Here is a 24,889-nt window from a genome sequence, read left to right as displayed (position 1 = left end):
ATTAATGCAAAAGCTCATCAAAGAAGCACCACTGGCCCAGATAGCACAGCTCTGTCCACAATAGCACCCCAACCCTCCTCTTTTTCTAGGCAGACAGTCTTGACAGCATGAGGTCTCTCCTTCCTGTCATGTTATTTGTCCTTACATGTCACTTCCTCTAACCTTAACCCAGAGTTGTGCACTGGTGATGAAGTGGGGTTGTTTTTCAAGAGTGAACAGGAAGCGCTCTTTCAGTGGAGGAGCAGAGCTTTTGACTCACCACACAATAAGCTTGTTTACTCTCAATGCTGCTTGAATGCTACCACATTAAAAGTGCAATTATAAGCTTTGAGTGAGCAACCTTTTAAGACCCCGAGGTTCTCGACTAATTGTTCATGTTCTGGACATTGCCACATCATTGATTAACTTCAGTTGCATGTCTGCACTATAATTTGAGAAAGATCAAAGGCTACTGCATCATTTTAAGCTTGATAAGCACCACTTTCCAGAAAGCTACATTTGATATGGCTCAGAAGGATGGAAAAAAACAACTTTTTTTAGTGGAATTAGATGCTTTTAATAAGAATTAATGCAGCTTGCCTTGTAGGAATCCCCTTTAGTTTCTTCGCCACATTCATTGACCGCTCTTTGATCTTTGCACCAGCTCACATGCAAGGCTGTTAACCAGTAGCAGTATGAGTCAGAATTTTCTCTTTACCTCCCTGTGACTCACAAAGTTAATCACAGTGAGACATTTCATTGTTGTCTCCTGCTTTCTCTCTGTGTGTAATGCATGAACACACAATGTATTAATGACCTTTGGACCTGTAGTTGTATTTGGCACATCTATTTAAAGCCATAGTCCATCGTTTTTTACCATATTTTTGTGTTCTGTGTCTCTAGACTTCTGTGTGAGAATGAGAACTGCTGGTCCACAATAAAAGTCATTTTAAACCAGATGAGATATATCAGAAAAGATGGTTTAGATTAGGCCTTTTGAAATCATGAAATTTTAAGCATGTTATAGCACCAGTCAGACGTTAGAGCTTCTGTTGTTTTTGTTGGACTAATGATGTGAGTCAATAAATGTGTCTCAACTTTCTTATGTTTGTATGTATTAGCCTCAACCCAACTGATGGAAACACACCCATTAGTATATGATTGTAAAAGCTAACAACTGTAGAAAACAATTACAATCAGTTCAGATAGTTGTAATCATCTTAAATAATTGCAGTCAGGCAGTTATATTATTATTGTGACAGACCTATTTTTAACGAAAATATATTGAATCACTCAGCATGAAAATCACTTTACACATTGGCCCTGTGTCTACTACACAATACTTTTATATAAAACAATCTATTAATTCTTAGTATAGTTATTAGTATTTATCTCAGCAGTATGTATGTTTTGCTCTGTAAAAACATATACATAGACAATAAACAATAATACAGTAGAATGTAATACGTTTTTTTCTTTGTTTTATAAAAAGTTGTTAATGTCTTGTTTAGAAGAATACAGTTAGAATAATAAAAGTTTGGCTACTGACTTCTTGCTATAATCCAGCCATTGCATGGATTGATTAAATTCCATCATCACTATTAACTGATTTAATTTAAAAATGAGAGGTTTGGTAACGCCAGATTCCAATATACTACATGCGAGCAGCTGGGCTTCAGTCTGGACTACTTTGGGTGGTTTGAAGGGTCAAACTACTAAAATGTGTTAACAGCATTAAAAAAGTGACATTAATAATATCAAGATAATCTTGACAGCACTATTTATTTTTTCATGCATGATAAGCTAAAAATACAGAGTGTCTGTAGCAGAGAGCAGGGAAGAATGAAGAGAGGAAATGCTATATTTGAATAAGATGTCTTGTCAATTAGATGCTAATAGAGAACTCTAGGGACATGTTTTTTTTCTTTTTCTTTAATAGTTCCTTGTGGTTGCTGAGTCCTTTCAAAATGTTTTATTTGATTTAATGTTTGTAACGTGCTGTTGACCAGAGGCTCGCTTTCCAATTTAGCTGAGCGTCTGCTTCCACAAATATAGGTAAGCTGAACATGACACAACGTATTTTATGACGCTATAATGTTTAGTGTTCTCTTCCTCAAGCTGGTTGTGGTAATGTTTCTGTGTATTTTCTTTGTGTGTTATTTTTTGGCTGAGAGAATGCAGGCATCCATGAACCTCGCTTGCTCTGTGCCTCCTTTTCCCTGTTTAACAGCCCTTAAATAATGACATGAATAAATATATCTTCCCAATCTGCTGACTAAATATGGCTGTTTTCGCTGCTTAGAGGGAACATCCTCTCTTCTGTTACGGGAAGATCGCATCTGAAAATAAACAAGGATATTATCTCTTTGCTTTAGTCTGAGTCTGGGGTTTAAAAAGGTCACCCACATACACATACACTGTGCAAACCTCCCCAGTCTTGCCTCAGAATGCTATTGATTGCATGTAGGGGTACATTGGCAGAAAAAGAAAATAAGCTATTGCAGGAATGACAGCTTTGCTGCCAGTTGTACTTGATGAAAACAAAAGGTCTCATCTTAATTGCCATATTACCTGATGGTAATTGGATTCTGTCTAACAAAAAAATCCAACAACCAAGCACGAAGTTGCTTGTCTCACAACTTCTTCTGCAGCCAGCAGTTGACTGTCAAGTACTTTTATCAATGTGGGTTGCTAAAGTTAAGCTAATTGGTTCTGCCCTCAACCAAGCACACCAGTCTTTGGAGAGCTCATAAAGGGTTTACAGTGCCTCATGGCAGACAAGTTGACATGTTCTTTTCTCCTGGAAAATATGGCTTTGGTGAGATTATGTCTATTTCCATGCAATGCTCTATTTGCATGGTCTCAATTCGCCAGGCCCTTCACCTCAGCAGCTTAGCCTTAATCTGCATTTAACCAAAGCCCAGAAAAGACAGGCTGATAATCACCATTTTTAGACGCTCAAGCCTTTATTTAATAATTTGTTTTAATGTATTTTTGCCCTTTTAATGTGTTATGTGGAGAAAAAGAGCAACGGGTTAGCTGTCTATAATGGAGGAGAAATAAACAAAATTATGACAGCTCAAGAGTGACAAAAATAACTTTTTTTTTTGTCTTTGAAGACTTTCAGGGGAAAATGTGACTGTTTAGCAGTGTGACGTGTTCTAACATGAGAGTCTGCTGACGTTCGTTGGACAGTTGGCTCAGCACTGATGTGTGATATTGTCATCTCTCCAGAACCGTTATACAGAGTGGAGCGGATTTCCGAGCTGTGAGGGGCGGCTGTGCTCTGAGCAGCACCCCCCCTTCTTTGTCATTTGCAGTGACACTGCATAAACCTCATGAGTCCGCCCTTACTGCAGGCCCATATGTAGGCCTGTGATTGTATGAATAATCTCCAGGTCCCATATGGCTGCACGTCCTGCTGCATTTGATCCTAGCAGTGATGAAGGGGGCCAGGCGTCGCAGTGCGTTTGTTCTGCTACACTTGCCGGGCGTCTCTCTCGTCAGCATTGCCTGCACCAGGCAGTCCGCTCACGATATTAGCTTGTTAAGTGTACACGAGTATGCCACTGCAGGCCATCGGCGTGCCTGCGCGTAAACAGCAGAGAGCATGGAGGCGCAAAATAAAGCATCACTGCAAAAGCCCTTCACTGGCAATCATGGCCAACCCTACTGTCGTTTATAAACTTTTAATATCTGCTCCTGCGGGTAATGGCTAATTTCTCCCGGCACATGGCTGTTCATTAAAAGTTGATTTTCTGTCAGAGAGGATCGCTATCAAATTATCCACAGCCACTTGGACAGCTGCGGGTATTCTTCATTTATTTATTTTAGTTATTTATTCTGCTGCACAATTTCTATTTTTAATTGTGTCACACACCCCTTGTCTTGGCTCTGAGAGCCCTACATGGAGTTTCTCTCCTGCTACACCACTCTCTCCTTTTCCTTTTCCTTCCTGTGATATCTCTCTTCCTCTATCTAGCACTCACTCTCTCCTCCTGGCTTTGTCTCATGTGTGCAACTGCACTAATAGTACTATTCAGAGTTCTGTTGCAGAGAGGAAATTATTGATAAAATGAGAACAAAGTGCAAAAAAAGCACCATGAAAATCATCAATCTGAGCTGGAGAGTGGTTATGAGAGCTGGCTAGAAGCGCTCAACTAGTCACTGGTTTTGTTCTTTGGTGTATAAGAAAAATCAATTTTCAACAGGTTCTTTTTGGACACAGTATGAATGAGAGCAGAACAGAATAATGTATTCTTTATTTTTTCCTTGCTTTCTTTTGTTTCTTTTTTCCCTCCTTCTACAATAACACGAAAGGCTTGCCATGTTTACCTGCTTCTCTCCTTGTATTTCTGTAGACACCTGCTCTTATTCATGCTCCATCACTATAATTTGTCTGAAAAGGAGGATCGATCACTGTTTTTATTTCTTTTTTTTTCTGTGGTTGTTTGTTTTTGTTTTTTTTCCTCAGCCTGCATGTTTCCCTGGCATTCTGTAGCATTCAGGCTGCTTCAACAGTGGTTACGTCAGCAAGCAGGTCATATGCAGATCCTCTCTCATTAATACAGAGCAGTGCTGGCAACAGCAGGGCACTCAGTACCTCTATCATTACTAAGGGAGTAGGATGCTTGAGATGCTTAATGGGACCGTGGCCAGGCTCTCACCCGGCCTGCAGGGGTCAAGACAGGTCGACAGAGAAGACCAGCCTCTGAATGATTCCTCGGGAGAGCCTGCATACTTATATGTGTATATGAGTCTATGCATGTATATAAGTATACAGCTGAGCAGGGCAGGTTGGTTGCACAGGGCACTGACCCCACCAGCCATATAGCCTGTCTCTTTCCTCCTCACTCCAATCTTCCACTCTCTGCTTCTTGCGTGATTTTTCCTGGCAAGAAATCAACACTAATGAACCACTCGGTGCTCAGACAAGACGCCAGCCCTGGCTGGGCTCTGCAGGCCCCTTGCATGGTGGTGTCAGAGTGTGTGTGGATATATGGGTGTGCTTGTGACTATGTGTGTAAGTAGCCATCCTCGACTCTCTTTACTGTAAAATGAGAGATCCATCTCTTGTGCTTTATCACATGTAATGGGCATACAAGGTGTGAATGCACAGCTGAGGCACAGTGATAAATTACCTTCATGTTGACAGGATGAGCTCAGCTCACATTCTCCACTACGATTCATTAAGGTTGTGAAGGAATCCGTTTCTCTTCGTCCCTCTCTCTCTCTCTCTCTCTCTCTCTCTCTCTCTCTCTCTCTCTGGGTCTCTCTCTCTGGGTCTCTCTCTTTCGCTCTCTCTGGAGCAGATGACAAGGAGGATATGGGAATTAGCCAGCGTAAATCCACCAGAGGCTAGAGGAGGCTGAGAAGAAGCACTCTGTGCCAACAATGACATTTTCCTCAGTAATAATACCCTGCGTTATCTGCACTTAGAGCATCTGCCTCAGCTTGGGACACTATTATATCTTAATATGGTTTCATAAATGATAATCTATCATGAAAATAACGTATGCATAGTAATATAGGGATTTGATGTAAAGAATGGCTGACACTATAAGGCACATTGCCTTGACTGTGGTCCCCTCTGTAACTGAATATGTGTGCACACATGCACATGTGAGACGTTAAGGCCACTTCAGGTAGCATGTTAACCAGAGTAGCAGCCGGTCTACCAGATGTTCTGCCCCCCCCAGTGGAGTTGTCACAAGAGGACCTTTAGTCTCCTACCTCCTCTCTTCTCCAGTGTCGTCCTTATAGTCCTCAAACCCACACCCCGTTCATTCACCACCAAGCCCACACAGTATGGTCCACATATGCCACACACTGCATCCAAGTGTCGTCACTCATTGAATTTACAAATGCAGTGTTTATTCTTTTGCACGTATATACTACAGGTTTCATGTTTACTGCCTTCTGGAGCTTTTTTTCAGCACCTCATGTGTTGCAAGCAGCATGTTCTGATGTTGGATTGAGCTTCTGCTAATCATTGATGATAGGGAAATGTTGGCGGCATCGCTGATTGGTTGCATGATTTATGACATGAACTAGTGCATCTAGGCTGTATAAACATGGATTTACAATAAGAGGACCGTGGACCAGCCAGCATCAACCCAGGGATTGTATCCCTATATATAGACTGTTTTTCAGAGTTGGCCATCCATGTTTTGTTCTTGTAAAATTTGTAATGCTATAATGCATCACATTTACTCTACCTACAAAAAAAGCCATCAATCATTTAACATTCTCTACGTATGAACTTGTATCAATGTGCAGTGACTTTGAATACACACTATAGAATTCTGCTTTGCTGAAAAACAGCATATAGGGTAGTAATACTTAGAGATTAACCTGTGGTTAAACTAACTGGTCTGGGGTGTTGTGACTTTTTTTTTGGAGAACCTTACTTTTTAAATATGATAACAGGCAAAATGAAGGATCCTCTATCTTTTTTACTCCAATAAATAGCACCCTTGCACAAAAGAAACCAAAATTGCCAGCAAATTATTTCCCGCTCTTGGGGATAATGGGGTATCTTGTATGGCCTTTGATTTTCTCTCTTTTTTATGCCCCCCCCCCCCCATGTTTATCCAGCCGTCTGCCCATGGCTCTGCTGGAATCCCTATTGATAGCTGTCAGGCTGTGTTGCTGGGCAGCAGGCATGGGGGTAAATGCGGAGGGGGGTATTGTACACAGGGCACATCTGTCAGATCTCATGGCTAGAGCCACAGTGTGATGTGAAGGGTGCCATCAGGAGACAGAGGCAGCTAGCACAGGTATGCCCAATTGAGACCCCATCCTCAGGCTGAAACTGGCTGTGACACCCTGGCAAGACAGTATTAGAAAAAAGGGGTTGATGAGAGGAGGAGAGGTTGGGGAAGAGGCCCAGAGGCACTGAATGAAAGTCTCACACATGGTACAAGCAGAGGATGCTCAATCTGGAAACATCTATCCCCTTCAGACTTCAGGCATCCTGTACAGAAGAACTATACAGATCTTCTGGAGCTTTCCCTTCTTAATTAACATTTGGCAACTTCTTCTGGAGCTGTGTCTTCTTAATACATGTTCAGCTACTTTAAGAGCTCTGGTTTCTGACTTACCATTCCATTGCTTATGTAGAACTCTATTTTCTTAACATGACACTGCTCCTTCTAGATTATTCTTATTAACACTTCTTTTTCTGGAGTTTGACTACTTCACCTGGAGTTCATCAGACATGGCACAGAAGGATAATCCTTAAATCTACAATGCAGGGATGAGGTTGACAGTTTATTTAGTTATGCTGGACTCTGCTCTCTACCTTGATCTTGAATCTGCTTGCACATTCAAGATGGAATCTATGTAATGCTGGGTCAAGTTCCCTTTGTGGTTGGAGTCATGGACTTGTGGTCAGCTCTGGGTGAAACTTTAATGCTAATTGATCCCAGGGAATGCGTGTAGACACAGGTGTGTAGCTGCAGGGCAGGACCGCCATGGCAAGCCTTGGGAGAGGAGCGAATAGCAGGACTTGTAACTCCGTGGCAAAAGTGCCATGGGCGGGGAGAATGACCTAGATTTGTGTCAGCAAAACTATTATAGAAAAGGGGTCTTCTGGATATTTCTACCAGTTTTGTCTACTAATGTGCATGCATGGCAGATGCAGATATTTGCTATTTAGGTAAGCCTAAAAATATCAGTGCGATTTCTGTGAAAAATGGGCAGCAAATTTTATTTCTCTGGAGGTACACATGTTTAGTGGCAGACAAGGCTGTGGGCTTATCTCTGGCAGGTGTAGAGACCACGTTTTATTTTTCACCTACTCTCTGTAGTACACGTCACGTAACAATGTTACTGCCACGAGACCTAATCAAACTCACTAACAATAGCTCACAGTGACAGATGCCCAAGCATCTGGCATGCAAATACACTTTGAATATTCAAAGCTCCCTGTCAACCTTGTCTTGCAGCTTGATCAGGTCACTTGGGGAACTGGGGGGAAAGGCTGATTTGAGGTGGTTTGGTGGCATACATTAAAATTGCAGTACTCTAGATGGAATTGAATCACTATAGCTGAACCTCATAGTGTGCTTAATTTTTCAGTAATAGAGATGATATTGCGGTACAAGCTAGTTCTGCAGTGACGACGTGTTGCCGTGTCCCATGCTTTGTCATTCTTGCCTTCCCATGCTGGTGTGGTCCTTATCCTCCTGTTTGGAGATACTAGGGTCCATGCAGCACTATAAAAGAGTGATGAGGAGTCTAGGAGAGGCCCTATGTACAGCACTTTATTCAGGAATGCTGACTTATTTATAGGTGTTGGAATCGTGTTGTTTGCTTGTTTTATTGAAAACCTTGCGGGTAAAGTGGCGACAGGCTGCCATGTGAGTGCAATCTCTGGGGGGTTCCCCTGCAGAAATCTTCCTCCCAAATAAATAAGTCAGTGCAGATGAATTTTTCATTCGCATGAAATCCATTGTCGCTGGGACGTCTGCGGGGACGTGTCATTGCTCCACGCGCACGGCAAAATAACAACCTACCTCAGGTCGTCCAACTGCGGGTGCTCTCATTGAGAAGCCTGTGCAATTAAGCTGGCACCCACACTTTGAACAAAATTAACACTCTTTAGACTGGATGTGGCAGCAGCATACCTCATATTTTAGATCCAGGTAGATCCAAGTATAACTGGATCTGTTTTAGTGTCACTTCTTGTATTCTTTAACTTGCCTTTTTAAGGGGAAAGATAAGGGAGGCATGAAAAGTTTAAACCCTCCAATCAGACAAAAAAAAAAAAAACTTGCGAGTTCTGAAGCCTGACAGAGCAGAAGAGGGAGAATAAGAGAGAGTGGTAGGTAGTGTTGTGAAGAAGAAGAAGAAAAAGTAAGAAGTGAGCGAGTAAGAGACAGATGAAGAGGGAAAGCCATAAGACTGCCAGGTCAAGGAAGGTAGAGGTGGAGACAGGTGAGCGGAACAGTAGAGCCAGACAGAGAGAGAGAGATGGAGTACAGAAGTGATGCAGTGACTCTGAGCATTTAAGGATGTGATGCAGGAATGGATTTGATAGGGCTGAGAGGTGAGTGGAGATATATGGCCCATCAGTGGATGAGTTTGCTGTACATTAGGGACTTCTTTGACATGAATGATTCAAAACTGAACTCACTCTGTAAAGCCTTCTCTCTCAGGCCGGCGTGCTCAGCAAATGGCCTTAGGGTTTTTGGGATAGCAGGCCCTCCATGATCTCTATGCTCTTTTTTCCAAGAGAAAACATCAAAAGACAGATAGGTAAATAAATAAATAAGAGACAGCATGTTTTATTTAGCTGCACGTCTGCATAAAGCATCCTCAAAGTGAGAGAGGCAGAGCCCTGGATGCAGCGGATAGACTTTCTCATGTTGTGGCTCAGGAATGGTCCTTCCTTTTAATGGACACTGTGTACATATTTGACTTCTCTTTGGGGAGTCTGGGTACCATTGTAAGTTACATGGGTTTTGCTTCTGAAACTTTGAAGTACTTTCAGTTTCCTGTTCATTTCTGCTGGTTCAGAGCAGCATAGAGTAAAAGCAATGTTGGAATAGCCAGTTGAATATTGTGTTCTGAAAATGAGAGTCATAATTCTCTCATAATTAAAAATCATTATTTTTGTTGTTACTCCGCTAGTAAAATATGACCCCACTAGTAGCCTAACATGAACACCGTACTACGTGTTACACGCAGATTTATTGAGTCCGCAACCAAATACTGATTGCATCTGTAGTGATACAATACTGTGTGACATAAGATTTAATGGAGTAGGAGACATGACTGTTCACTTGTGTCTGCTCCGTTCCCTCTGGTGTCTCTCACTCGTTATTTATGAAACGTCTAAAATGCAATCTCATTTTAAAAAGAAATAGAATAAAACAATCTATCGATCTAGACTGTATCAACACTATCCATCTGTGTTTATCTTTCTATCTGGCTTCCCTATCGTGACTTTTTTTTTTTTTCACCCACACGATGCATTTTCTTCCTCTATTTGTTTAGTGATCCATCAGTCTATTTACCTTATCATGCTGCCAAACCATCCATTTACACTTCCATCTGTCTGTCAGGCTATATCGTAGTATCCATTTGTCTAACTATCTCTCTGTCTACTTATCATGCTGTCAATCAAAGCTCCTTCCTTCTTTGGCTGCTGTACAGGCCTCTTAAAGCGGTGGAGTTTGCAGGCTAGTCTCTGCCTCCACCTCACTACTAATTCATGCATTGGCATTACATGTCAGCCCATACAGCATTTTGTGACTCTGCTGTTTGTGTCATTCTGTCATCACATCTGATGCAGCTGATATAGAATCAACAAAACAACGAGCAATTTCTTTCATTCCAGTTCAATCACTGTGCGTAATTGTGCACATTTAATTTCAGACCCTTCTCTCTGATTAAAAAAGATACGTTCAAAGTGCCTGACCACAGCCAATAGGCCCCTGTCACTGATTCTTTGCTTTTATGGGTAAATGCAATCAGCCATGGTTTATGCAAGACAGCTTACAGAGATCTGGGCTGTGCTGAAGCTGGTCCAGTCTCTGTTTCTTTGGCACTAGGGCCCTGGCAAGACAGGCTGGCACCAGGCTGAGCTGAAGCAGGTCACCGCCTTCTAGGTTCCAACCCAGCCCTATCTGGCACCGGAGCAGGACCGACCCTCATGCTAACGCACCCAGCAGTCCGGCTTCCTGCTGAGCCACAATCAGTCTTGGATGGTCAGCAAGGAGCCCTCCAGGCCTAGTGCATGGTAGCCTGATAGATTAACCACTTTCCTCTCCAAAGTTTGGCTGGAGGGCTAGAGATACCTCCAGAACCCCCATCTGCCCCTCACTGACACAGACCTGCCTCCCAGCAAGATCTCTATCCTGCTGACCCAAAGCTGCTAGTGTCCACAGCGGCCAGAGCATATTATGATTTACCCCACTGCCACTCCAGGTGATGGCAAACCATGTTGTACAGCCAAGAAAACTGTGTAGTACAGGGTTCACTTGTCAGGCCAGCAACATTATGAGTGCACTTACCAGCAAACCACTAACATGCTCACCATCTATAGTTAGAGTTATATGAGTTATTATACTTCTGAGTTGGAAAAAAGGCTGCTTTCAAATCAATAAAAATGAAAAAGACAAAAGATTAACAATAACATGGTTTTGAGGAGAGCAAGAACATGTGGTCGCAGAAACATGATTATAGAACTGCAAGTTCTGTTGTATGTACAGTATGTTTTAAAAAGTCTATGTAGGATATAGGTAGAAAAAAATTAACAAAAATGGTAGTTATTTCACTGTCTTCCTGCACAGTGAAGTACTATCCAGTGTGTTTAGAGGCTGTAAAAATGTAAAATACGTAAAATGTTACTAAGGGCATAACAGTACATACTTTCAAACTGTGAAATTTCAGACGACAATGCAGTGTTCTCGGGTTTGATATGATTTTAAGATCCCATTTACATTTCTAAATCTAACTCATATTATGTACTACACAGATCATACAAAATAAACATTTTGATACAAAAATGAGTAGAATGTACCTAGATGATTCGTTGTGACTAAAGACAGCGGCTTTCACAAACGACTGCAAATGAGAGATCCTGTAGAAACCATTGCAGGCAGAGCTGGCATTTGACCCACCACTTTTTAAAGTACTGGAGTAATGCCCTACCACTTTTTTTGTTGGTTTTAGGCCTTTTACTAATCTCCAAAGAGCGAAACCAGTAATAAAGTAAATGTTTTTCTATTACCAAACAATGTGAATGTTACCAAATGCCAGATTCAACATTTCTTATGGCTGTGTAGAATGTGATGTTCTTCAAGGATGTAGCATGAAAAAGTGAAGCACAAAGGTGTTAAAACCAACACTGACATGAAACATCATGAAAGCCTTTACTAGACCCATATATGTCATGTTATCTGTTAACAGTTATCTGAGAAAGTAGTGTTTGGTTTTATCTTAAATGTTTACTTTTTAACATTCCATTTTTTTATCAATGATACTGAAGCTGCTATGATACTGAAGCTGCTACATCACGACAAAAGTTATGGAAATAGTTTGAACATGATTAGCCAAACTTTTATACTACAAAAACAAAGCATTGCAAACAAGATGGTTAGGCCAGAGGGTTTAATCTCCGAACCATGCATCTCTTTGAATATAAGACACAGCTTACAATTAATTTGAAAACTGTTTTTCTGTTTGTTAGAGCAAAATGAAAAGTAACTCTAACTTTTCTTGTCTTAAACATTCCTCTCCTCAAAGTTAAAATGCTAGTTAGCCCCAGCTTGCTTAGTGCAGTTGAGCTGATCACCTCTGAGTAGTGAAGAAAAAAACAGCACAGATATTTCTTACCTTTACTCCCATAGTTGTGCCTTAAGAGACTGTGACTTTAGTGGCATGCATGTGTAGCATTATCCATTGGTAGACCTGATTGACTGTTTTTTGCTGTTGTTTGAAAACAGATTTGGATATCACTAATTTACTGGTCATTTCACAGACTGTGTTTCTATCTGTGATAACACTTTATCACTGACTGGATAGTACTCAACCAAATAGATCAGTGAAACATGTGTCTCTTCAGTCTAGGTGGTATCTGATATAAGCCATTCGTTTCTGGCAATAATCGCATGAATCTGAAAGTCACTCAGTTTACAGCTCCTTGGAGAGGAAAGCAAATCCAGATGTACACCTGTTGTGGAGAAGTGTTGTTCAAAGGAGCAATGTGGTCCCTGTAATAAAGTTAGTCCCGAATCTGCAAGTCTTTGTAAACTGGAATTCTTTGTTTACTGGCCACTTAATCCGAACATCAACTGTTGATGTTACGTCTTGATAAAGTTTTGTGTTTGCTTTTTTAAGAGCAGTTTTCCAGATGTTTCCAGATGTGATACAAAAAGATTGTTCCAAAAAAGTACGCAAGCAGAAAAATACCTGCATCACTGAAGAGAGAACAGACTAAGAATCCCCCATTAGTCCTGCTCTGTCTATGACCACATACTCATATCACAGCTTGAATTTACTTTCTCACAGGACCACAGAGTTGATGATCAGCAGTGTGGATTAGCCCAGGGCTATGATCGATTTTAAAGTGTGTCTCATCTGACTGTTTGGTGCATTCATCTGTACCAGTTTTTTTTTTCTGCTTCGTTATTTTGGATGACATTTGGTCAAGAGTGTCAAGAAGCATCACAAAATCTGCCATTCTTCTAGCTCTTTATGATACCAAGTTGGTCTGCAGCTAAGAAGCCTTTTTGCTTGTCCATGGGAATTCAATGAGGAATCACTGCAGCTGCAAGTCTGTCAAGCTTTTCATTTCTAATCACACAGAGCCCTGCTGCTGGGTCTGTAGGCAGGGAAAAGAGTGGGCCTGTCTGACTTCAGTGGATACCAGACACAGTTTCTCTTCCTTCCCCTGTTTGTCCCTGCTACAGAGCTGTCAGTGCCTTCCCACCACAGAGATAAACTAGTGCCTCTCTCTCTCCTCTAAAAATAAGCATTTGTTTATCGACATGTGTAGTGATTTCCAGCTCTCCTGTGCCGTATTGTGTGCCGAGCTGTCAGGAGACATTACTCTCAGGCCTAGCTCCCCTTTCAGCCCTGACCAGAGAAGAGAGAGAGAGAGCAGCTGAGCAGGACAATACAGAGCAGCGAGGGGGAGGCATCAGGCTAGTAAGCCTCTAGCAAAATCTGTTAAGATGCTGCCTTTTAAATAAGGCTTCAGACTCCACTCCTCAATCAGAGCCTAAACTTTATTGTACTCCTCAAGGTAGAGATTGTGAGAGGAGAAAGCATTGGGCATATCAAATATCTGGGTCATTCATCCAGGAGGTGGGTGAGCACATCTGAAAAGAAGCTGCCTTTGATTGAAAACCATGATAGAAAAGTGAGAAACGCTATTGCTTTTTTATTTTTATTTTTTATTTAAATCCTGTCTGACCGGGTTTTCCATGTTTTGACTGAATGCTGACTGCAACTCCCAACAAGATGTCAGATTATACACTTCCCTCATCTATTAACAAAACCTTCAGGAAAGGGCTCTGTTGAGTCCATGGCCCTGGCCCAGAGCTTATCTGGTCTTTCAGTGGGTTTTTCGATGGAGGTTTGATGCAAAGGTTTTTGTTTGTATTCTCCACTGGTGTGTCTGTCATGGCCAGGTTTGACAAATGACCCACAGCTCCTCTAAACATCCATAATTCCAGCCACACACATTTGCTAAAAGCAAGATTACACCGTCTTGCCTCACCATTTTTCTCCAAGTCTGCTTGCTTCCTTGAGTTACAGTAGAGAGTGCACTTAAGAGCTCATGTCTCAACCTCAAAATAAACAATATCAGCCAGTCAGAAGGTTGCTGTTTTGCTCTGTTTAATGCCTGACAAGGATGTAGGCATGAATATTTTTCTAGTCAGTGCTTGAAATTGTGTAGGTTGTGGAAAATACAATATATGAGGATTTCTTGGTTTAACAAATAGCCTAGGCTCTTCTAAGCTACTTTAAAATATTCATTAAAAAATATGAATATATGAACTTTCATACTCATTGTTTTTGACTATTCAAGCACAATGTATGTTCAAGCACAAGTGTTGCTAGTCAGATAAGAAATGGCATGTGGTTATTATTATTATTATTATTATTATTATTATTATTATTATAATCAATCAAAATCATACATATTTTATGGGTCACTTATGAAACATGCATGAAGTTCATTTCAGAGCTCTTTTTAGACATCCTGTATAAATAAAAATAATCAGTGGCCATGACTTAATAAGACTTAAGTCATGGCCATGATTTAATCATCTCATTCCCATGCCTTACTAAGTTGTGGCCGATCATTAGGATCTCGTTCCCAAGCGTAATAAGGCATGGCCACGCATTATTTTTTATTCATACAGGACGTCATGAGCGGGGCTCTGTATGATGCATCTGCATTGTGTTGATTTCTTCTTGCTGCAGTACCTCTAGACTTGCAGGACCCCAGGCTATGCACTGGCCAAAGTGTGTGTAGGTGTTTGTTTGAGGTTCCTGACAATAAGATACTGGCTCAGTCCTTCTGACCATCCATTTTCTCCTGGTTGGAGCTGAAGCTGAACCTTGACATCTAACTCCACTGTCCCTCTTCAAAGCACTTGAGCTCAGCTGTAGTTTTTAGCCCTCTTAGCTTCATAAATTAAGCTGAAGAAAAAACTTTTCTGCTTACATTCTTTTTATATTTCTGCTATTTACTTTTACCGGTGAAACACAGGCCATCTTTCCACCAATATCAGAGCAGGGATGGAGAGCAGGAATAGCTACTGTCTTGTCTCACTCATTTGCTCTCTTAGGCATGCTTTTAGTAAACACTGCGTTGACTTGCAGGCAATAGAGATTTCATCATCTTTATTGTGTTTTGTGCCCAAAAATATGAGGTTCAGTGCTTTTAAATGTGAGTTTATGACAGTTTTATTATTTATGAGTCTATGTGTGTGTCTGTGAGTGAGAGCAAGAGAATGTATTCTGAGCAAATATTTTATGAACAAAATTGTTTGTTTGAAAGTGTTTTATATAATTTCTTGTTCATAAAGATGTGACAACTATGCTGATTTTCCTTACCAGGAAATAATTCCCCATGTTTACATTGAGTAGAAGGCTTGATTGAACCTTGTTTGTTATTCACACAGCCAACCCTGTACGAGAGGATCTCCTGATGATGTAACTTCATGTAATTACGAGGCGATGACAGTCATGCAAAATCCATAATGGCATTTAATCTCTTTAGATGAAAGTGCAGAGGGACATGATCATCTTATCAGTCAATCACTTGATGAAAGTGTGTCTGCCTGCCCTTTCTAACCAGTGCCCAAGAGTCCCGATATCCCAGCCCTCTTGTGTATATGTTTATCCGTCTGTCTGTCTGTGTGGTGGCTGTTTAGTAATCTGTGGCTCTTTTAGTGTCTGTAACCCCAGGCCAATCCCCGTCTCTCTACGTGCTGTAGATCATTATGACACACCCTTAGTCCTGCTCTTGTGTCACTTTTGACTCATCCCCCTTGACGTAGTGCTAAACACTAGAAAAACAAAGCTGTCGATCACATTAATTAACTTCAGGATTGTAGACATTTCCCTGCTGTAACATGGTGTGTTGTTCAACTTTTCTTGATTTCCCCCTCTCTCTCTCGTCTCTGCTCATCTGTGCTCTCGAAGACACCGCTTCTGGGAGAAGCAGGTAAAGAGGAAAAAATAGCACAAGACAGATGTGATTAGTGCCCAACTTTTCCAAAAGAAGTCGTGTTCATTTTGAGTTCATTTTGGTGGATGTGTTTTCATTCCTGTGGAGAAATGGCTGTAATGTTCGTCCCCCCAATAGCAATAGCTGCTCTTTGTGCAATTGTTCCTGTAGATGGGTGTTTTGGCCAGATGGGCCAGTGCCTAACATCAGAAGATAGGAAAGCTTTTAAGCTCAAGTGAAGAGACAGAAGGAAGGCTGTTTAGAGTGATCTTCCATCTAAGGGTTTTGTCTTTTTTTTATTTTATTTTTTTCTTTTTGTGCCCATTTGTTTTAACGATAGATTTGTTCAATGTGCTGAGCTTGAGGCAATCATCTCAAAGTATTGCTTTTCACATTACTTTCCCTCACTTACCAGATGCACTAAATCTTCTGATATCTATGGTGCAGAACTATCCACAGTGTCTCTTCCTCCATTTTCAATTTAGAGCACAAACATGAGGAACTGTTGTCAGGCTTCCCAAAACACACCAAACAATATAGGCTGTGCACTGGCCTTCAATATACCTACAAAAATAGGCATCTTTGAAGCAATTGAAAAGCAATAGCTCCCGTTTAGACTTAGTTTTTGTGTTTACTGCCTCTCGCCTCTCATCTGCACTCTCGTTCTCTGTGCCGGGTCCCTCTTCTCTTTAATCTTTCCTTCTCTCTCCCTCCTACGTAGATGGAGCCTAGCTGACCCTGTAGTTAGAAGCGAAAGATGGTATTCTCCAAACGGAATCTTTGAATGCTGACTAGGTCTGAGGGTAAGAGGAAGAGGCTGAGGGAGAAATGAGGGTGTGTTCATAGGAATTGCAAATCAAAAAAAATCATGCAAAGTCTGATGAGTGTATTCTCACTCCAGTTCTGAAGTTCTCTTTTGTTTTCCTCACTGCCAACAATGTGTAATTGCCTGTTTGCGTTTGGATTGGAGAGAGAGGCCTAAGGGCGAGACAAGCCTCCTCAGTGGCTTTTTCTGAAACTGAAGTGGATCAAATACTCAAAATCAGATTATTTATTTATTTATTTGTTTTTGCTCCAAATGGAATGCGTGTAGTTCAAGGTTCAACATTCTAAACATTGGCTAATGCAACTGGAAATTGTCCTGTGAAGTGGTATGGGCTGCCTCGCCCTCCATTTCCCTCCTAGTTTCTTTTTGTTCTCACCTCCTTCTCTTTTGTTCTCTCTTGCTTCTGCCTTTTTTCCCTCTCCTCTGGCTCATTCTCTCTCTCTCTCTCCCTTCCATCACATCTCTCTGTTTGACCATCTGTAGTACTGACTCTCCTATTTTGCAGAAGCTGTGTTATTAGTGCCGTCCCTGCTCCTGCGGTCAGCGTCCTGGCTCGGTCACTCACTCCCTCTCAGCTCATTACCTGATATGATGGATGGGGCCTGTTCCCTTAAACAATGCCTAGCCCCGTTTCACCATCATTATCATCTTAGTGTTTTTGGTGGTGTGGAGACCCAGTGCTCAGTAACGGTCACTGTACAGCCAAGGCTGCCAATGGGTTTACTTGCAAAGGTTTGGTGACTCAGGCATGGTGTTGGTGCTTGAATCTGATGGGGGAGAATGGACTGTCTACTCCACCTGCCACATGGAGCCTGCCCAGCCTCGCTGCTTTCGCAGTGTTTGGATTGGAGAGCAGCTTTGTGTGACCTCAGAATGGAACAGCCCTGTTGCCAAGTCCGGTGTTCAAAATGAGCTACCCTAATCTCAGGCCTGCATTCAGCCCAATGTTAAAGCAAAGGTTTGGCCAATCAGTGTACACAATTCTACCTTTCTTTTTATGTAGTCAATCAGCCAAGACGTGTTTGGTGTCCAGAGATTGCTTCTTTTCTGTAGCACCATGCAAGCTGCATGACTAAATCTTACCAATGAGTTGTAATTTAATCTCAAGTGTACTTGTTTATGAGGTTTTGCCAACATTCTCCTTTCTCGATGTAAACTGGGCAGTCCTATTCTTGGGAAGTGTGTACATAACCTGTATCCTTACCAATTACAACGCTGATGTGGATTTTGCTGCCCTGTATTCTGCAAATGTTTCCTACTGTCTGTTCAAGCTGGACTTGCAGCGAGAATGCTAACAACAAAAGCTGACCTAACAAGCATAATTGAGCTGGCAAGAATCTCCATTCATCCATTTGTTTGGTCCAGTGGCAAAGCAAATAGCATTACCTTCTTTAGAACAACATCATATAAACTGGATAATGTTTCAGTGAAGTGTGGTCACACTGATGTAGCAGGATGGTTGGACTGAGGGCTGTCATTTCATATATTAGGACCGTACACAGACAGCTCTCAGATAGGTCTGATTTTTAATCCATGTTTTATTTTCTGTCTTCTATGTCATACAAACGTTTTTATACAAACATTTTTCATAATTTACACAGTGTTCCATGGGACTTCAAAGTTTGAATTTTGTTCATAGTATATTGTTCGGTAATTTACCACAGCTGGGCTAAGACTTAAAAATAAAAACACTTATTTGTAATTTCTGTGATATGCTATTCCTCCAAAAATGAGTAAACCATGATTTGGAAGCAAAAAGCATGGAAATAAAAAATTAACAACTTTTATGAATTGCTGGAATAGAATTGAAGTAATAGATAGAAATAGAGAAAAATCATCTCAATGGGTCAACATATTCACATAAAAACTAATAACTCCACACACAAAGGCTTAAAAAAGGTAAAAAGACCAAAGTAAGACCAAAATAAAATGAGCAATCTGAACATCAAAGAGCCAAATAGAGTCATACATGTATGCAAATTGTAAGAGATAGACAAGCCATGCAAACATAAACTCATGTCACAATAGCTTTCACCTTAATGTCCATGAAGATAGCTATCACCAACAAAACAATCCACAGGCCTCATAGACATATAAAAACTCTTTTTAAGACAATTATGTAGCTCGGCTATATTAAATGCTCGGCTACATTGAATGGTCGGCTACATTGAATGCTCGGCTACATTTAAAAAGAGGGTTGCCCTCAATGTACTTTAATAAGTCAAAATAAAGGTTGATTGATTCTTTATTAGGATCACATAAGAAATATGAAATTCCTTCGTTAGGAATACACATATAAGAAAGAATTTCATGACTGTACTAGGACATTCTTCACTGTCATAGAGGCAGAAGTTAAGCAAATCTTTTTGAGATTACTTAATGTACAGTTTGAGACAATGTGTGATGCTTTAGACAGCAGTACACAGTGCTAAACTTTGTTCCAGTATCAAATTAAAGAAGCAAACTTCAGATGTTAGACATCATGTCATGACTGATCAACTACATAAGAAAAAATTTGAGATTGAACCTTTGCTTTAAAGAGAAATTGTATGCATTTTTCAAAACCTTTGCATTATTAAATCTTTAAGATATAAAGAAAGTGGTCACAGTGATTTAATATGAAATGTTCTGAACTTATCAAGTCAGAGTTTACACCATGGTGAGATCAAAAGTCAAAGGCATTTAATGCCTCTAAAAGATACCTCAGAGAAAGTTCTTAGATTAAATGTCAAAACATATGTTGCCTGGTGTTTGAGACATTATTGTGCAATAGTTTTGAGATAAAGTTTTGACCTTTTCGTCTGTCTCATGTCACATCACTGTAAGCCACCATTTTGATGACCAGGAGAATCAAAATATATTCTGTTTGCTTTACAGATTAATGTGAGAACAGCCATCTGAAAACAGAAATTACAGATTTTACTGTTTTGCATTTAAGCTGTTTGATTAATAACTTCAGTGTTTGAGTAGTAATTTTATTAAGAGTTTACTGTGGAAAATCTACCAAAACTAATGCAGCTGATCAGCACTATCACTTTGTACAACCCTGTGGCTTGTTCACACATTTCACTAGTTCATTTTAATATTGAAAATGAACACCCCCGCATGTAAACACGGTCACTAAAGTAGCTTTTTATCATTTCAGAAATATCACTAAAGTTGGGCCTTTTCTCTCTCAGAGTGACGCAGAGAAACTTGTTCATGCTTTGTTACAAACAGACTTGACTACTGTAATGCTCTTCTTATGCCTGTATCATTCAGGATAGAATTTAAGGTTCTGCTTCTAGTCTTTAAAGCTGAAAATAGCCTAGCACCTGCTTACATCACAGAGTCTGTTTATGTTCCAGGACGTAATCTAGGATCTGCAGATAGTGGCCTTCTACAAATACCCTCTGAAAATTACAGAAAACATGGAGAGGCCTCTTTCAGTTATTATGCATCTAAACTGTGGAACTCAATTCCACCTTTTAGACAGTCAAGCTTAGTGCTCACTTTTAAAAAGCATCTAAAAACATATCTCTTAGCATTTAGCTAAGTTAGCATTTAGCTAAGTTAGCATTTAATTAAAACTCTGTCTCATGGTGTTTATCTAATTTGATCTTTTTCATTTTCTTCTGAATCTAAAGAAATACTAGTGATTTCTTGCATAACTGTTTTATCACCTGTGTGTAAAGCACTTATATATTATTATTATATTATCTAAATAAAAATAGAAATATACTTTATATAAATAACAATAATAATAATTATTATTATTATTATTTTTATCAATTTATTGCAGCAGGTTACCTACTTACATGTAGTTCTAAGGTTCTAAACTTCTTTTTTAAAATTTACCATCATTTTACATTTTTCAGCTTTGTATCAGAAAGAAGATATGTGTAGGTTCACTAGTTCTTTTGGATTTTAAGTTAGATGGTTGTAATTGCAACCTTCCATTAAACTTTTTTTTAACTTTATAATTCGCTATATGACTTGTCCCTATGAAAAATACTAAAGCAGTCAAATCAACATTCTCCAAAAAAAAAAATTATTATCATAACACTCAAAATTCATGAGCTGTTAAATTCAATACATTGTGAAAGTAGAGAAGGACTCTCAGTATCAGGATTTAGAAAGCACAGCAGCTTCCCTTTGAATATACTAGGATTCTGGCTTGCTCTGTGTGTTCAGGTACTCCTCTCCACAGCCCTAAGCCTCCTATGAGTGTCTGAATGAGTGTGTGCAGCTGCTTTGTGTGCATTATTGCTTTCTGCCTTTGCCGCTCAGGGCTGTGTATGCACGCGCATTAAGTGTGTGCTCTCCTGGCTGTGAGGTAGGTGGAGGAGCTCTTGAGCATGGAGTTGGATACCTTCAGTAGAGTTACTATGACACCAGACACACAGAGACCCTATCCAAACCTTCTTCTGCTTCTTCATTGCTCCCTGCTGCTCTTGTCTTAATCACTTTGCTTTTGTTGCTGTTGCTCTTTTCCTTTCCCTCCTCTTTTCTCTGTTTATCCTTCTCCCCTCTTTGCCTTCTTGCTTTTTCGCTTCTTTCTGCTGTTTCTTGGTGCCTTTTTTTGTTGTTGTTGTTGCAGTTTTTTTAATTGAATCTAACTCTTCTTTATCGTGTCCCCTATTTTCTTTCTCTTCATCTTTTCTCCAAGCAGACAACCGTCGTACTGGTTTGGAAAGGTCACGCTCACGACACAACGCAAACCCTATGGTACGATGATTGCTGGCCGGCTGCGGACGTTAGCCAAGTGCCAAAGACCCAGGAGTGGGGACACTGAGGAGGCCTGAACAGGGACGGTGCCGAGCTGTGTGTGTGTGCCATCCGGCATGGCCTGATCCCCACTGCATCCCACCCCCCACCCCCCTTACACACACACGCAGAAATATATACAAAACACAAAAAGAACACAACTCAGAGATGAAGATACAACTTCAGACACTGCTTCATGGAATAGCTACTATTACACTGCCTTACATACAAAATATATATGTATTCCCTTTCACTCGCTCTCTTTATAAAGGGCCTATTTAACATTTGAGTTTGAGATTGCTTTCCTTTTTTTTTTTTTTCCATTGTCTTGATTGTGCGGGTTTTGTTTTCATCTTTCTGCTTCTCACAGTGCTAAAAGCTCTCCTGTTCTGGCTTCCTCCACACTAGGTCCACACCTCCACACTGTCTGTGAATGTTCAAAAATGTTTGATTGGCTGGAGTTTGAGCTTGTGCTATTGGATTTTTGACAAATGCAGGCCGTCTTGCTGTCTTGTTGACAAAAGGCCAGATATACCAGAAAGGGCTGCCTGGCTATGTATGCATATCAGCCAAGGGACTTTATTTGCTGCCATTAATTGAACTAAACCTTAGTTTGATTGAGTTGCACTTGGCTTTTTATTTCCACATGCCTGACAACAATTTTGACTTTCACTGCATAATCTTTTGCAGCCTAGAACTACCTGTCCAAACCCCCCCACCTGTGCTCTTGTGACATATAATATGTGTAGCAGCAAGGAAAGTGTGGTTTTATATTAGCTTTGTTGCCCTTTGTGTGTGCTTTGTGGGAAGACATTAGTCATGTGGATTTCAGCTGCCCCATGGTACCTAAAGTGGTTTAGGAAGATGAAAGTACTTAATCTAATCGAAACACTTCAAGCATATCTTTCACGTGCGCATCAGTGCTGTTAGCACACAAGAATCAAACACACATGTCCATATATCCAGAGAGAAGCAAGCATTGTAGTTGCAGTTGCAAGCATTGCAGTTTGTTATCCTCTAAAACCTATTACAACTTTCCTTGTGATTTCTTTTGCCTTTCTTTTTGTTTATTCTGTTGTGCAACTGAGTCTATTCTCAAGAAAAACTACAATAAGTGCATATCTCTATGATCCACTTTTAAAATCCTTGTCAGATCTTCTACTGACCCTGCCCAAGCTCAGTGTTTTTACCTTAGCCTTTTCTGGTCCTTATACTATTTTGAAAGTCTTATGTCTGGATTGACATAATGAAAAAAAAGAGTGTCCATCAAGTTTAGTTCATCGCAGATCTTTCACCATCTAAAAGCACATTTTTTCTTTCATGTTTCCTCAAAGTATTTATCCATTGTTTAACAGATAAGGATAGGAAGGTAGCCATCCCTTTGTAAGAGTCCATTGAAATAGCTGGCTGCAAGGTGGAAATGGAAAGAGTGGTGAAATAACTGACAATGCTACATGTGCTCACATGATGTCATGGCTTTCCCCATTATTAGTAACCAGCTTCTGCCTTCCTGCTTTTTTTTATCTCTCATCTTGATATTCTTTTTTGTCCATTGTCCATACCAACGTATGGAAAACAACTCTTCATGAAATCACAAGCCTAAGAATGAATCTGCTTTCTTGTGGATGTCCAATCTTCTTTCTTAATATAAAAATGATATGAAGACAAAGATTTCTCTCTCTTGCTATGACTACCCTCAGGCTCCCAAATGCACAGTCTTTGGCAAACCTGCATACATTTTTCTTGACACCTGAGCTCCTAAAGATCAGCAAGGCACTGAAAGCTTGTGTTGAACAGCAGCAGCAACAGCCGCCTTGGCTGTTGCTGCTGCTGTTCAACACAAGCTTTCAGTGTACACAGTTCTCCCTTCACATGCCATGTGATCTTCAGGAGAAACAGCGCTGAGGGAGGTGCTGTGCAGCTCAAGGCATTGATTTGCTTTTCTAATTAAAACTGCCCTTTGACTGTTTTCCAGTGTCACACAAAAGAACCTGTTCTCTGCATTCAAAGCTCAGAGTGACTGCTATTTAAAACTCATGTTAATGTTAATTACAGCATCCGCCCTCTGTAATGCATTTTCATACTTGACTCTGCTCTTATTCCTGCTGCATAGTCTGCTTGGTACATAGGTCACTCCCCTCAAAAACACACAAAAAGACAACATGAAATTCCTAATGCACAGAAATATTATTTTAATTAGATATATTTTGATAAATGTGCCAACTTTGCAATTCTTTTTGAAATTCTTTGTTACAAAAGACAATGAAATTACATTTTATGTATCATGTTTTATTATCTTTGAATAACTTTGTTTTTACTGAAGGGATTAAATTGATTCATCTGATCAGATAAATGTTAAAACCTGTTAAAATCACACTAATATGCCCTGTGTGATGAAAATAGAAGTGATTATTGCTTATTGTAACTCATGTTAATGTAATTTTTAAAAAGAAGGATGTCCATAGCAGCATTTCATTTCAGTTAGACATGTTCCAGAGCTATGAAATTTTGATGTGGTCATTTCTACAAAACTGTCAAATATCTATGACATATTGAAGAGTTCATTTACTAGCAGACACAATTTATAATTGAAAACATTTTTTCTAATAAATGCCTTTTTTTCTCCATGCAGTGATTTACCCTTCCATAGTGATTGTTGTGCTAAGCTAATGTTGTACATGTGTGATTTTCATTGAATTAGAAAAGTGTAGTGGTCATTTTAACAGGCTTAGACCTATATATGATTTACTGAGTGGCAGTCAGTAGTATTGTTAGGCCTCACTGATGCTGTAGATAATTGTAGACTTGATAAGTCTATTTGAAAGTGACATGGGTATAGACTTTTTAACACACGCATAAACATTGAATAACATAAGGGAAAAAAAGGCTTACTTGAGTATTTATGAACAACTTATGTCAGAATTTACAAGATGAACATTTCATCACATAAACAAAATTTATTGACATAAGGATATTAAAGTAATGGACATTTATTCATTTTATAACACTATCATAAAACATCATTCCTTGTGAATTGCAAATAAAAAATATATCTGACAAGTTATCACTTTTGGTTTATGATAACAAAATTATGATCTATTTAAACCCAAGGCATTCATTGAGATGGTAATAAGCCATATATA

The 24,889-nt window shown here is 40.0% G+C and overlaps 1 protein-coding gene across 9 annotated transcripts in view; it reads left to right on the top strand.

Annotated features, from left to right (window-relative positions):
• diaph2 (diaphanous-related formin 2) overlaps positions 1-23,554 on the top strand; it is a 472,316-nt gene extending 448,762 nt beyond the window's left edge. For 7 of the 9 annotated variants that reach the window (XM_017698456.2, XM_017698459.2, XM_017698458.2 and 4 more), the window contains one exon: positions 21,649-23,554. In XM_017698456.2, the coding sequence (XP_017553945.1) occupies positions 21,649-21,716 (68 nt within the window). In that variant the 3' untranslated portion in view covers positions 21,717-23,554. The remainder of the gene's footprint in view (positions 1-21,648) is intronic. The other 2 variants (XM_017698461.2, XM_017698457.2) reach the window with 1 other exon arrangement.
• The last annotated feature ends 1,335 nt before the right edge of the window (positions 23,555-24,889 follow it).

The sequence above is a fragment of the Pygocentrus nattereri genome, chromosome 8, assembly GCF_015220715.1.
Source record: "Pygocentrus nattereri isolate fPygNat1 chromosome 8, fPygNat1.pri, whole genome shotgun sequence".
In the NCBI taxonomy this organism is placed as follows: Eukaryota; Metazoa; Chordata; class Actinopteri; order Characiformes; family Serrasalmidae; genus Pygocentrus; species Pygocentrus nattereri.
The sequence above is the reverse complement of the archived record's forward strand: the minus strand, read 5'-3'. Positions and strand labels throughout refer to the sequence as shown.